Here is a 15,649-nt window from a genome sequence, read left to right on the forward strand (position 1 = left end):
TAAATATTCCTGCATTATGCCGGAAACAACATCCAATTCATATTCTCTAAGTTTTATCCTTACATAACTGAGAACTTTGAAAAGATGAGTCAAATGAACTTGTGTTCTATGCTGGAGTTTTATTGATAAATCTTTGTTGATAGCTTTCGCCTATCAAAAGCTGAAGTACATTTCAGTAGAAAGATTTGTCTTAACCTTGTGCCTTAGTCTCAGATACACTCTCTGTTCAGTCTTTTTCCAACACATAAAGTACACTTTACATAAACCTTCTGTTTGCGGTGTAGATTTTTCATTGTACACTTGGTGTGTAAAAAAAAAAAACACACAAAAATATCACAAATAAATAAATAAATGACCTTGCCGGTATAATACTGTACTTCAAGACAACTAGAGACTATTTAAACTTAACTGTAGCTGGTCGTACAAGCTAATGAAGATACAACAAATCTGTTTACAAGAATAGTACATATGGTAATAACAACACATTTATATTTTCTTTGGGGGAAACATAAGCAGAGCAGCAAAAGACACTATACTAGTTTAATACTGCATGGTTAACAAGTTCTGGTAAAGAGGCTGAATATCTCAAGGAATAGATACAATAGTCTTTAAAACTTTCCAATTCCACTCCGCTTCATGGGTTTCAGTCAAAATGCCTTTTAAATCACTTACTCTTATTCAATCTTAGTATTCTTGTAACCAACCAACCCAGTCACAAACTGACACACATACTAGATCCTTCCACATTGTAGAACCATAGAATTTTGTAGCTTGCTCAGTGATCTGAGCAAGGATTTCACAGTTAAAATACTTGTAAATGGATGAGGATGCCAGAAATCAGTTCAGAAGTGTGATTATTTGTAATTGTTAGCTGCAAGATAGTCAAAGGACAGAGTTAGAGTTTCTGGTGGTAGTTAAAGGCTGGGATAGGAGATAATGTTTTTCTCAGCACAGCGATGGTGAGAAGGGTCTTAGAAGGTCTCGTCAGCCCCTTTTCCTGACACCCTCTGCTGAAACTCCAGCAATTGCTTTGTATACCATTCTGGTGCCTCTGGACCAGACTTCCCTGATGGCTCATGGTCATAACCATAAGCAACAGTGAGTTCTTCATCCTTCTCCACAGCACGGATTGTTCGGATGCATTTTATTTGTCCAAAACGAGGATGGACATACCTGGACAGGTAAAAACAGCTGTTAGTACAACAGTAACATTACTAACCCAATATTGTCCAATAATATGATTTATTTATTTTGAAATATCCAACAAAAAAAGTTAATATAGGAAACAAAAGCACAATTTCTAAAATATACATTCACACTCACGGGTCATATTTGCAATTTGGAGTGAAGGAGTGATTGGCCTTGTGGCCTAGAGATGCACAATAATTCTCAGTCAGATTGAAAGGTTCCGGAACATCAATCACAGTGTCTTCATCCAATGAAATAGTGTTCCCATTCAGGGACCAGTCACGACTGTCCACCTGTTAATTTAAACATTTACAGATTTTAAAATACTTTAATTCAGCAACACATTCATCTTAAAAAAAAGAAAGGAAAAGTATTACATTCTGCCACTGCCAATAATGTAAAATGGAAACAAACAAACCTCTGTATGTGTAATGCGGACACCATTATAAAAAGCCATCACTGTGTTAGCCTCAGCCCCCGTTTTTGCAAATAGCCCTTCTCCAGCTCCGGAAATAAGTGAATGTCCCACATACACACTGTTAAACCAAAAGAAAACCACCTTTCAGCTTGAATCAACAAGATGATGACATGAGAAATATTGTATTAAGACTAGGGAACCAACTGAATCTCCCCCATTGAAATGACAAGACCACCAGACAATCCATCACTGGAACAAATAAGTACATGTTTTCTGTTCAAAACAAAATTTGATAGATTGAGGTTTACATGGTTGATCACAGCTTGCACCAACCGTTGACTTTCGTAGGGGTCAGGCAACAGTTTATGACTGCCGATGCATGACGAGGTGGATTTATCGTAGCAGTAAACAGGACCTAAGAGAGTCGGAAAAGAAAGATTAACATACAACGCCTTTTTATACCAGGATTAACTTTACCAAGACTAACCAGATTTAGAACTTTTAATTTGCTTTATATGATTAAAATCTTGCATTTTAAATTGCTTGACAACCAATACAAAGTCAACCGGTAAACAGACATGTGACATATGAGAGTGTAAATAAAAGTACTACTAACTGTCTGGATCAACTGTGAAGTGTGGTCTGCCATTCTCTTGGGTGGTAAGAGTGGCAAGTCGGGCCTCAATCAGTTCTCCATCAACAAAGGAACCATACAGAGCTGTACGCCCATCAGGGTAAACATAAGACACTGCCTTTCCTGTCATCTCTCCGTCTTCATTCACTTCTCCCACCACGCAGGCGCCATCCTTTAGACAACAGAAAAGAAATGAAAACTTGTATACACATAAACCTGGAACTTTTCATGTCCCGAGTTCAATATGTTATGGCATAATAACAAATGATCAATACAGTTTAGTGCTTTATGTTAGAGCAAAACTAACCGGGTAGTAGACCCAGCACATGCCACAGCGAATGTTGTCCTTGTACTGGCCCCTAAAGACCGGTTGACCATCTTGATTGAACTCTTGAGCAGGTCCATTGAGCTCGCCGTCTACATAAGTCCCATGTAATGCTCCTCCATCCTCGTAAGTATAAATGCCCTGGCCATGCAAAGCATCGTCCACATAGAAACCCTCCAGCGTACTATAGAGGGGGGAAAAATGTAATATGCAGGTAAAAAATAATTACAGTTATCTGCTATAATTAAATTGATCCAAATAAGCTTTTTACTATGTAGGTTTACATAAATAGGACATCAAAGAGAAGCAACTAGAATGGGCAAAAGGAAATTCTGCATGTTAATTACATCTATGACTGCTGGTTATGATGCATATGCATTTGAATGATTCTGACTCAAAGTGATATGATTCTAAACTATATACATAATTCAACCATGAATCTCTTCAAGGAAGTTGACTGGTTCGCCCAAGCCAGCAGTGCAGCTAATCAATCGCTCTAGTCCTCCTCCATGCCAAGCACCATGTCTAGATTTGCAACAGCGGTTCTCTTCATAGTTTACAGGCAGCAGCAGCGTAGCAGATCTAGCAGACCAATCTTACTTACAATCCATTCCCAGGTGAAAAAAACAAACAAAATACACTTCCATAATGAACTTAAAATGCTCTATTTTCATAGACTGGGTAAACCCAGCCTGATCTGCCGGCGATTTGATTTCGCCCGGCAACTCAGTCTGGAAACCCATACATTCATTTCTGCTGCATCTGTTACACTTTTGCGGGAACCAATCACAGACTGGCTTATCCACCTTGCTCGCTATTGGCGGGTACAGAGCTCTTTCTATGGCTCTGGGCGGGTATAACACGATGACGTCTCTCGCACGACCGTCAATCCAATTCCTTTTAACCTCTCAATGATGCTAAATGACTTCTTTAGTTTAGCAAACAAATCGCTCAACTGGGTGTAAATACCTCTCACTTTCATGTTTTTTTGCACAACCTGCAAAAATCGCTCGATGCCACTGCTGCTTCTGCAAACCGCTGATCAATGCTACAAACCAATACAAACTAAACCTGTCTGGAGTTTTCGCATTGCTCTGCAAAAGTACATCACCCGGATCGTTGATCTGATTGGTTGAAGGACTATCCAATTGCGTGAATAATGCTTGTTGATCACGCCTCTTGTGCAGCAGAAAATACATAGCAAACTCCCCAGACCAATGTTCAGTTTTAAATTGAGCTTGGTCTGGTGATAGCCAGACAACTATTTTCACGCACTAATTTTACACTAAAAATCTTCTTTAGTACTTCTTAAGATAATTTTAAGAACATCTAATTGTACTCAACTGTGCTATTTTGAGACCCCATGAATATGAACTAAAATCTGCTTTTAACATACTACCTCTGTATTAAAAAAAATTTATTTAGTTACCACTTGTTGTACACTTTGTAAAAGATGGGTTCAAGTGTACTACAAGTGGTAACTAAATACATTTTTTTAATACAGAGATAGTATGTTAAAAATACATTTTAGTTCATATTCATGGGGTCTCAAAATAGTACAGTTGAGTACAATCTAGCATTGAGAAATGTGATTTTTGAATTGTTTGACAATTCTCTCATGAAATTTGGTACAAAGTGGTGAGCCATGACCCATCTTTGCTTGCAAAGAGTCTTTGGTGGATGCTCCTTTTATACCCAAACATGATACCCGTCACCTATTACCAATTCACCTGCTAATTGTGCTAAACAGTTTAACTTATTCTGAAATCTTTTTACTATTATTTTGCCCCTGTCCCAATTTTTTGGGAGTGTTGCAGCCATCAACTTTGTTTTATTATTATTTTATCATTGAAATAATTAAATCTGAGAGTCTTATCAACAGTGATTAATATTCCATTATTAAATCAAACAGTGAAAATCAATAATAAAATTAACAATGGTGCAAACATACACCACAAGCTTCAAACCTGCCATCAAAGAAGAAGAATTTTCCTTTTCCATTTTTCTCCCCATGAACAAAATGTCCCTCAAATCGGTCACTGGAGGAGTAGGTCACAGTACAGAAACCATGAGGCTGGTCATCCTCATCCAGTGGTCCTAAAGAGTCATGACATTGTAATCAGAGATAAGGCAAATAAAAGACTGATAAATAACTACTGCACTCCATACATAAAAAAACACACTCATTTTAATGGCCCAGGTTAATAACATCAGTTCAGCTCGATACTTGACATGGCAAAAATATCCTAAGTGATTGTACACTAATTGATGGAAGCCCTGGGTTTAATGATGACAGCAAAGAACTGACGCTGTACGCGACTCTGCATTTCTGGATCAAGCTGAACTTGCAACTATTGTGTCAAAACCTTACTTTCTTAACCACGTGGCTTCAACAACAATATTATGTCCATGCAATTATAAATCCAACCAATATATGCATTTACAGGCTACTTAAAAAGAATATATATTGTACAAAGTGTCAGAGAATGTAATAAAATGAAAGATATTTCAAAAGAAAAAAAATTAGTCTAACTACTTTTATACTTTGTGTTTATACTGTAGTATCTCAGTTCATGGGATTTAAGAAGGAATCTTTCTAAAGTCTAAAGCCGAAACAGGTCTCGCTGTCATCTGGGGTTTTTAAAAAGTCCAAAGCTTACGGGCCTCGTGTGTTTGGCAGCTTGAGTAAAGAGGAAAGCTGTCGGTAGGCTAATCTTCGGCGGAATGAGACTGCATAAAAGTTCAGCCTGACAGCCGGGAAGACGACATAAACAAACTTGCGCAAACCGCATCGTTTGTGAATACGCTTGCCGTACCTTCCACCACTTCTTCCATATTGTCATCATCGCTGTCCATGTTTGCGCTTCCTCTGTTGTTTATTAGAGGTATAACGGGCTGCTGTTATATATTCCTGTCGCGGAAGCTTCAGCAGCGCAGAGCTGACAGTTCCCGGCGCACAGTGTCTGACATCATCAGCGCCGAAAGGCCAGCACTGATTTCGTACGCAAGTGCGCCGTTCTGTTCTTAGCGTGGGGAAGTCGGAATCATTTGAGCGAATCGGTTCACTCGGACGATTCGGTTCAATTAACCGGTTAACCGTTCTAAAACCTACATTTGTCAGCCAATGCGGACGAAACCGTACTAAAATAGCCTACTCTGACATTGTCAACAGCTTTTGTGCTTTTTGTTGTGAAATAAATATTTTTTATTTATGACTTCAATATGTCACGGTCGGCCAAAATAAATACCGTTTTAGGCTTCTCTCAAATCCCAAGTTATTTGAAAGAATCATTTAAAAGCAGCTGGTCAATAGATTGGTACAGGATCTCTAAAAAATAAAACACAGTTTATTGTTTGGGCTTTGTAAATTTAGTCGAATCCAAGTGCTAAAGTCCAAGTTTAAAAGAATCGCCCACACGACATAATGCAATCCGTTCTTCTTATTCCCAACTCATACTGCTTTTTGACTGGAGAGGCGTGGTGCATAATCTGACTGACATGAATCATGATGCAACTCCCTTTGCAAACTTTAGACCGGTAGTTCCTGATCTTAAAAACAGGAGGTAATCTGCAGTAGGCGGACATACTGACATCATTTCACATATTTGTGGTGGCGAGACTTTATCAAAAAAGGAACTGTTTCGAACAATAACACCACAAATATGACTTCGGATCTGCCAGTTCTCCTCGCAGCAGTGTCAATACTGTCTGCTCTCCACATGGGTAAGCTGATCTTCTGCACCATCAAAAATACAAACGTGCACTGCAAGTGGACTATTGAATCATGATAGCAGGCCTATTAACACCCTTAAAACTCATAAAGGTTGTTCTTAGGTTCAGTAAAAGAGCCTCTTTTTATTCATACAATTTTTTCTGTATAATGTTTTGCAGTAAAATAGGTCTTTGGAGATTAAAAATCAATTCTTGATGTTAAAATTACAGGTTATTCCGATCAATTTCTAGGTTTCTTCAATACATTGATCCTTTTACTATTTGATGTATGTAGCAGAATTAAATAACTACTGTGGAACTTAAAAAGACTTATTTATAAGCATTATTTATAGGAGTTAACATCATGTGTTACACTTCAAATGGATTGATACATTTAAAGTTGTTGAAAAGGCCAAAAGTAAAAAAGAAAAAAAAGTTCTGTGGCTAAAACCAGACAAATGTGTGAATAAGATCAGGTAAAGGTTTACTTGCTAATTAAAATCATGTTTGATATTAGTGAGCTATTTCAAGATAACTCAGTTAATGATTCATCAATCAGATAGGTTCTGTTTGTATGATTATCAGGCTAATACTATATAGGCCCACTTTAAATCATATGTCAGATAAGTATCATTAATTTTTTTATTTGCAATAATTTCGTGGTAAAATAGTGTGGCTGAATAACAGTGGTTGAATTTCTTAGCATTTCAGGCAAGACGTGTGGGGTGGTCGAGGATGAAGCATAAAATTATGCCACCCATTGTTACTGGACCACCTGAGTTTGAAAGGACATTTCGTGCACAGTAAGATCAAAGATCTTTACAGCTAAACTGCTTCACTGATGCCTCTCATACTTCACACACATTTTGCACTCACATTTAATTTATTAACAATCATATATGAAATCTATTTTGATTGGCAAGTTTTTACAGGTAATCCAACATATACAAACAAGTCATAAAATGTTAAAAATATGTCTTTCCACCATCTCTTTAGCCAGAATAGTGTAGAGTTTTATTCCGTTTTCTTGGTGGTATTGTGGATCTCTGGCATCTTTTTCAATGAAGGTATGTTACATTATATATTTCTATACAACAATCTACAGTGAAATAGTTAAACAGAATTTATGGTGGATAAATGAAAATGAGAAAATGTTATAACTTAGTTTCCCCTTTTCACAGTGCTTGCTGCTCTTGGAGGAATTTTGTATATTGTGGGCAGAGAGATGTACTTTACTGGCTATATCAGTGAATCCAAAAAAAGGTGACAGTCAAAACATATATATTAATATAATATTATATACATATATATTAATGTTTATTTATATTCTTCAAAGTTGTTTCAAGTCGCAACATATCACAGCCCATTCTTGCTTTTGTTTCTAGGTTGCCAGGGTTTTTCATGGTGTTGTTTGTCCTGTTATTCCTATGTGTGACGGCTACCGTTGGAATCATTCAATCATTTTTGGACAAATATCTCAACACCAGACTTCTCTAAAGAATTGAATTCTGGAGTTTGGAAGTTTATAAACAGAAAACAGTTTGCATCAATTTATCAAACAAAATGCATGTAAAATGTGTGTTATGTTTCAGGTATACTTGATTTTTTGTGTCAGTTGTCCTTCTAAGATTTACATTACAGTATTAATTTAGAGGATCTAATAATAATAATAATAAACTTTATTTTAAATAGCGCCTTTAAAAGCTGCATCTCAAAGTGCTGCACAGAAACATATAGATAGAGCGACACAAGACAATAATCAGAACAATAATCCAATGACAAGACCAGAAACACTAGGAAGGGGAAACAGAAAGTTAGACAAGATTAGAAATCTAAGAAAACAATAAACTTCATTGATTTTATTGAAATGAGTGTTGTTGCTTGTACAATTTACTTAATTAAAATAAGTTGAAAACAATTGTGTTTGTACTTAGTTGTTGTTGTTGTTGTTGTTGTTTTTTCGCTTTGGTACTATTTTCACAAGGTGTACATTTTCAAAACTCCAAAACTGATCACGCTTGTAACACAGCTAGTGTTTGTTCTTTCAAAATCTGATCTCAGGCTTTCATTCTAGTTGTACTTATTTTCATTCTACATAATCATTGTTTCAAAACACAAGATCATTGGGATATATAATGAGAACATTTGGTTTAACCACCAAAACACAACAGTATGATCTTCTTTCAGTTTAGTACTTTAAACAATCAGTTCATTCAGTTACAAACAATGAAGATACATGTCTGCTATAAATTACAAAATATTGGCAAGCAATCACATTTTCATGTATTATACCATTACTCAAGCATTGACTTAATATTGACATCAAGTACTTTTACTGTACTAAATTATTGAACGTACATTTTTCATGTACATCTTATAATTATCATCAGTATTGACCTTTGAGATTGTTGTGTTGGAGCTACGGGAGAATTAAAGTCTCTGGATTGACACGTTTTACAACAACAGGACACTTTCCTGTGTTTCCTGCTTTGTCCACCACAGAAACATTCACATCTTCAAGACAGCAGATGCCAGAATAATGCAAAAAGACAGCTTTGTAGCCATCTTCATCTAGACCATCATATTGAGTAAAGTTGCTATAAGCCCCAGCTAAAACAGAATAAAGACTGGTGTAACTGATTCCTGAACCAGCTCCGTCTGTCATCATATAAGTCACTTCCATAATTGTATTTCCACATGATAAAAGACAGTCTGAAGTCTCATTTACCACACTGCACACTGGTGGAGTAAAATCAGTGACCTAAACAGAAATTAAATGTTATATCTTTCAGTTATATACCATAGTAACTGCTAACATGGAGCAGTATAATCAATTAGCAGGAAAATGGACTAGAAAAACTATATATTTGCAGAAGTTTACAATACACCTACAACAAACAGATGTTGTACTTACATTCAGTATAGCATCTTGTATTTCTCCCTTTACCCTGTCTGCATCTTTATTTGCTTCATTTTCATTGATGATATCACTGTGCGGAAAAGCCTGTGACCATCCAATCAGCATGCAGAGAAAGACCAGTGTCTTTGGAATCTGAACCATTCTGAACAACTGTGGTGTGCAAGAGAGAAGAGAGAGCAGAAAGAAGGTGTCATCTTCCTCAGGTACGCTGAACGGTCCCTTTGATTTTGTATTTTAAAGGAACAATATGTACATTTTCGCCGCTAGAGGTCGCTTATTCAAAACAAAGGCATAGCTTGATGACGCCTTGATTTCGCAGAATCATTGTAAGTGTTGTCTTCACGTCTACAGCTGGTGGAAAAGAATTGGGACAGTACTCGAAATCATGTTCATGGATGAGATTATTAACGTTACTGTAGCATGAAGCAGAGCAAGGCGGAGTGCTGCGATTGCTAATGAGAGACGAGCGCGACGCACGTCTAGAGAGCAGCGGACTTTTATTATGCCGCAGTCGCTGCTTCTGCTTCTTCTGGTCATGTGTATGTGGGGTAAAGCAGTGCTGTTTTATCATATTAGATATATTTGTGTCTTGAAAGTTGTTATAGTGCTACTCTGTGTTTGCTCTGCGGCTAGACACTTAATGCACACTGCAGATTGATATTAGGCATAAGCTAGATTGACATTCTGAATTACGTAGTCTGTATTGCGTATTTACTCGAATACTATTTCCAGCTTCACCATATTAGGAATAGGGTGTAAGGTAAATTACGTTCGTCTGCAATAACATATTTCTATTTAATTCATCACTTTAGGCCTTAATCTTAGTCAGGTTATCAAATACAAAAAACATTATTGCACACTATTCCAGTAATCTCTTAAAAAGACATCAGTGGGCCTATAATATGTTCATTAATATTTACATGCCATCCAGTTGCATTGTAGTAATTAAATAAATACTTAATGCAATCAACAAAGAGCACCTGGCTGTTATTTTTTACTTACTGTTATAAATAATGAAACCTAGCAGTGAAATCTCAGGTAGCAGATCCAAGTCCTTTCTGAATGATTTTGTTGAGATGTTTCAGTCTTGTTCGGACACACTCAAGCACTCTCACACAAATGTACAGTATTATATCTGGTCAGTGGAACATAACTTGCACAACACAGAAACTTCAGATCAATACTAAACTTGTTGTCAATGTTTAACCCTTTCAGATTCTGTGTTCATTCCAACAAATAACACTTTCTCTGGTGTTTTTGTCATTTAATGCCTCTCAGACTGCATGGTAGCCTAAGCCTATTATTAGAGTTGGTGGATACTGCTAAGTAAATGAGTTGCTCCTAGAAATAAATATTAAAGGTGCCCAAGAATGCTTTTTCACAAGATGTAATATAAGTCTAAGGTGTCTCCTGAATGTGTCTGTGAAGTTTCAGCTCAAAATACCCCACAGATTTTTTTAAATAAATTTTTTTAACTGCCTATTTTGGGGCATCATTAACAATGCACTGATTTACACTCGGCGCCGCCCCCTTAAATCGCGTGCTCCCTGCCACATGAGCTGTCGACTATATTACAGCGCATTTACAAAGTTCACACAGCTAATATAACCCTCAAATGGATCTTTACAAGATGTTCGTCATGCATGCTGTATGCATGCTTCGAATTATGTGAGTAAAGAATTTATTTGGATGTTAACGTTTTATTCTGAGTGAATTTGAGGCTGTCCTCCGTGGCTAACGGCTATTGCTACACTGTTGGAGAGATTTATAAAGAATGAAGTTGTGTTTATGCATTATACAGACTGCAAGTGTTTAAAAAATGAAAATAGCGACGGCTCTTGTCTCCGTGAATACAGTAAGAAACGATGGTAACTTTAACCTCATTTAACAGTACATTAGCAACATGCTAACGAAACATTTAGAAAGACAATTTACAAATATCAGTAAAAATATCATGCTATCATGGATTATGTCAGTTATTATTACTCCATCTGCCATTTTTTGTTATTGTTCTTGCTTGCTTACCTAGTCTGATGATTCGGCTGTGTGCAGCTCCAGACGTTAACTGGCTGCCTTTGTCTAATGCCTTTTATAATGTTGGGAACATGGGCTGGCATTATGCAAATATTGGGGCATACACCCCGACTGTTACGTAACAGTCGGTGTTATGTTGAGATTCGCCTGTTCTTCGGAGGTCGTTTAAACAAATGAGATTTATATAAGAAGGAGGAAACAATGGGGTTTGAGACTCACTGTATGTCTTTTCCATGTACTGAACTCTTGTTATTTAACTATGCCAAGGTAAATTCAATTTTTGAATCTAGGGCACCTTTAAAGAAATAATTAAAAGGTACACTATGTAATTTTTTTGTAAAAAAAAAAAAAATTAAATAATGTGTCATCATCATCTCGCCTGTGTGGGTTTTGTCACTTCCAGACAATGAGGTGTCACAACTTATTAACATACAGACCACAGCTGGTAAAACATGAGAAACTACATTTACATGAAGAGTGGTAAACTGTAAACAGGATAAAAGGCTTGAGATTTGGAAGTTCTGGGTTCATTCTGACTCCGATGAACCCAAGGTGCTACGTGTACTTTGTCACTGCTACACTGCAATAAACTTCTTCATCAAGATTTTCAACGTCCTCATCATTTTTCTTACACAGTCATGCAGAGCAGCACAACCAAAACAATGTTTTCCACAAAATGCATGCAGTTTGGTTTTTAACCGCTAGAGGGCCAAAAGTTACATAGCTAGTGTATCTTAAACATCAAAGTAAGTAATGCATTAGGACCTACATTTTTTTGTAAATCAACATATAGGTCAAACATTGTCCTAATCCTTATCACAAAAAAATCTTTAAATAAACTAAGTGACCATGCACTTGCTTAGATAAACCGTGCTAGGACCAGATAAATGCATAAATCATTAACAACCTTTTGGGATCAGGTCAAAGTTGCTAAATGAAATATGTATGACTCGATTCTGATATTTCAAAATAACTTAAGTTGCTTTTATTATTATTATTTTTTGAAAACTTGATTCATAATTAAATTTTAACTGGTCAATCAAACTGGTTCTTTGAAAGTTTTTGTTTATATGATTATGCAGGTAATGAAATCACTTACCAGATAGATAACTATTATCCATTATTTTTTTGATGTATGTGGAAAATGTGGCTGATTAAGAGTGGTTGAATTTTTTTAGTATTAGAATTTCCGTCGAGACTGGGTGGTCGAGGATGAAGCATAAAATTATAGCACGACCTGGTCCACCTGAGTTTTGTGCACAGTAAGATCCCATTATTTTAAAGCCAAACTGCTTCATTTATGTTTTTCATTTATTAGCAAATTTCATTTTGTTCTTGAATTTACTTTATTTATGTGAAACTCGTCAATCAATGTGAGGACACAGAAAAAAATAGCAGGGCTTGGCTAATTCGTGGCGCTATGACACAATAAAATTGATTGATTTGATTTGAAAGTGTCTCCAAAGTGCCATGATTGTCTACGAAGACAGTCATCTTGAAAAACATTATTAATTTATGTTTGGACAAATATCTCAACATCACTCTTAAAATGACAGAATTAAACTCTTAATCTGAAACAAACGTTTTTCTAGGTTAAGGGCTTTGTTGTAACCTATAGGCTACACACACACATAATCAAGTCATAACACTTTACAACCCAACCATGCTGTTGTTTTTAGGTTGCTGGGTTTTACTGTACTGTTTTTCCTAACTGTGATGGCTATCATTCAGTCATTTTGGACAAATATCTCTGACTTCCAATATCTCATTACACTTCAACATGCATCTAAGCAGAAAATGTCTCCTAGGGTGAAGGAAAAAAGACAAGGATATGCTGAACTGGAAGATAAATAGCCTAAATGCCTCTCTCACAATAAAATATTAAGAATAAGCTGGCCCTATGAAGCAATATAACATTTTATCATCTGTTAAGTAACTATGTATTCAATAGCATGAATCTATTGACTAATTTTTATTGTTAATTCATTAAAATAATTTTTATTCGTGAAATAACATTTACGTGGAAAAACTTAGCCAGGCTTGGCCACTTGGAGGCGCTATAACACATCAAATCATGAAACGAAAACACGAAAAGTTGTATGCAGTATTTTAATCCTAGGTGCCATCATTGTCTAATCTACAAGGACAGTCATTTATCTTAACATCATTCAGACTATGTTTGCACAAATATCTCAATATCAGACTTGGAATGATAACTGAATTCTTATTTTCTTAAGTTAAGAGCTTTGCTGCAACCAGACCTAGGCCTGCTCTATATAACGTAAAATATAGTTGTGGTTGTTTAGCACTTTATGAAATATATTACAATTTGGAATTAATAGAAATACATGCTACTTCCACAAGTTTGACTTTAGTTTGACAGTTAAATATTATTTAAATGACATGTGTACAAAAATAAAGTGAGTGTACGTAAATTGCACATCTATCTTAGAGCAGTGTAGATTTAAGTTTCCTGCCTTGTCCACCACAGAAACTTCCACATCAATATAGCAGCAGATGCCAAAATAATGCAAAAGGGTTACATTGTAGCCATCTTCATCTAGACCGTTATATTGAGTAATGTTAACCCGAACCAACAACTTGGACATGATCGATTCCTGAACTTGCTCCACCTGTCATGATATAAATCCTTTAAACTCCAGACACACCTAAGTTTAAAAAGCTGTTTTTTATGATTTAATGAGAAATCATAAAACCATGTGTAAAAATGGGTGTGTGATCCTGGTTTGAGAACTATAGGGCTCCTTATAAAGTCACTAAAGAATATTACACATTACAGCCTAACCTTGCTGTTGTTTCTAGGTTGCTATGGGTTTTACATAAAGGTCCTATTATTCCTAACTGTGATGATGGCTATCATTCAGTCACATGCCTCTCTCTCACACACAAGCTGGGATGGTCTTTTGAATAAATTCCCCACAGTCAGCACTGTAATATATGACTTTAATTGATTGAAATAAAGGACTGAATATGAGACCCTACTGAACATGTGCTTTAAAGCTGCAGTCTGTAATATTTGCCTCTTTGTCGCCATCTCTGTTTGAAACCTGAAATTGCAGTTATATGCGGAATTATTGGCTGCGTCCGAAAACCTAGGTAGCTGTCTTGCTGCCTCGCTATCTTATAAGAGAATGACTTGTACGGCAGCATTTGTGCATGAAGGTACCTCACGAAATTGATTTCGGACAGACTTCTGAGGCAGTGTAACAGTTTAATGATCTACAGCAATATAGCGCGAGCTTTGGGGAGAACTAAACAAATATTTAATTACTACAGTAGTAATTTCTCGATAGAAATGATATCAAAATTGAAATATGTTGGTCAAAATGGTCTTTATTTTTCTAGCTCAACTGTCACAGAATGGAAAGCACAGGATTGTGGGATATCAAAGGCAGCTAAGGATACATCTATGCTTCCTTCAAAAATCGATCTGAGGAAGGTATCTCATGAGAGAGGAAGTGAAGCTAACATTGGATTCGGACGTGCCTTGATGCCTTACTACCTTGAAATGTGTCCTCGGAAGGCAGCATTTTTCAGTTTTCGGACGCAGCCATTATCTTTACGTGGGTTGTGCATCGGCATGGCTCCTCAGTCACTGCACCGGTTTGGATAGCGTACTTCGGAATCACAGATTCTACATCTATGTGTGACCAAAGTATGACCAAAATAAGAATTTTTTTCAGAAAATGTCATCTGAACAAATAAGTAACATGTCTGCCACTTTTGTTCTGACCAACTGAGAAACAAAAGCATTACAATAAAGCGCGCTGCCAATGCTGATTAAATCACATCAAACCGTGCAAATTATTATTATTGTTATACTTTGTTCTCAAAATGTTAATGTTAACAACATCAGCATTGCATGACTGTGTATTCAGTGTGTATCGGCATTACCTGTAGATTTCAATTTCTGTAGCCACTCCGCAGTCTGAAGTCTTTTGCTTTTGACTACGAGTGAATCTCCAGTTGTCACTGATGATTGTCATTTGGACCTTTCTGGATTACAATCCACAATCAAAATGATACATTTAATTATTCCAGCTTTTGTGAGAAAACGCTATAAATTATCCGTCACAGCATCCTCCGCAAAGACGGATGGCTGCATGCTTGAATTTCCCGTGGAAACCCACCAGAGCCACTCTTATTAGAAAACATTTTTACAAGCTTACCGTTGTGAATCGAGCTAAGGTAAGGAGATAGTTTTGAACACTGGCTGGTTATGTACTTGCTCAAAAATTGATTTTTTTATCATTTTTTACCCAAAAAAGTTATGGACAGCAGCTTTAAGTAAAAAAAAAAATTATATATATATATATATATATATATATATATAGTTTATGTTATTTAGCATTTTATAAAGTAGAACAAAATTTTGAATAAATAGAAATACTGTACCAC

General features: G+C 36.3%; 2 protein-coding genes and 1 long non-coding RNA gene across 4 annotated transcripts; 1 reads left to right on the forward strand and 2 right to left on the reverse strand.

The window, feature by feature from the left end:
• Positions 1 to 99: 99 nt before the first annotated feature.
• On the reverse strand, positions 100 to 5,561 carry setd7 (SET domain containing 7, histone lysine methyltransferase). 2 transcript variants are annotated; one of them, XM_048175598.1, is made up of 8 exons: positions 5,382 to 5,558; positions 4,533 to 4,662; positions 2,548 to 2,749; positions 2,223 to 2,412; positions 1,940 to 2,021; positions 1,607 to 1,724; positions 1,324 to 1,481; positions 100 to 1,173 (listed from the first exon to the last, which is right to left on the reverse strand). In XM_048175598.1, exons 1-8 carry the CDS (start codon positions 5,419 to 5,421, stop codon positions 972 to 974), a joined length of 1,122 nt encoding a protein of 373 aa, XP_048031555.1. In that variant the 5' UTR covers positions 5,422 to 5,558; the 3' UTR covers positions 100 to 971. The 2 variants fall into 2 exon arrangements, 1 of the variants encoding a protein (XP_048031555.1); XR_007182660.1 differs by lacking the exon at positions 100 to 1,173 and having other exon boundaries at positions 1,340 to 1,481; positions 1,915 to 2,021; positions 5,382 to 5,561.
• Positions 5,562 to 6,030: 469 nt separating this feature from the next.
• On the forward strand, positions 6,031 to 8,194 carry mgst2 (microsomal glutathione S-transferase 2). Its single transcript, XM_048175601.1, has 5 exons — positions 6,031 to 6,288; positions 6,980 to 7,079; positions 7,273 to 7,343; positions 7,458 to 7,539; positions 7,662 to 8,194. Exons 1-5 carry the CDS (start codon positions 6,228 to 6,230, stop codon positions 7,771 to 7,773), a joined length of 426 nt encoding a protein of 141 aa, XP_048031558.1. The 5' UTR covers positions 6,031 to 6,227; the 3' UTR covers positions 7,774 to 8,194.
• A 255-nt stretch (positions 8,195 to 8,449) lies between these two features.
• On the reverse strand, positions 8,450 to 10,352 carry LOC125258658. The gene is made up of 3 exons (XR_007182661.1): positions 10,199 to 10,352; positions 9,191 to 9,346; positions 8,450 to 9,037 (listed from the first exon to the last, which is right to left on the reverse strand). It is a non-coding gene; the product is annotated as an uncharacterized LOC125258658 (long non-coding RNA).
• Between the last annotated feature and the right edge of the window lie 5,297 nt (positions 10,353 to 15,649).

This window comes from Megalobrama amblycephala, linkage group LG23 (genome assembly GCF_018812025.1).
Source record: "Megalobrama amblycephala isolate DHTTF-2021 linkage group LG23, ASM1881202v1, whole genome shotgun sequence".
Classification (NCBI taxonomy): Eukaryota; Metazoa; Chordata; class Actinopteri; order Cypriniformes; family Xenocyprididae; genus Megalobrama; species Megalobrama amblycephala.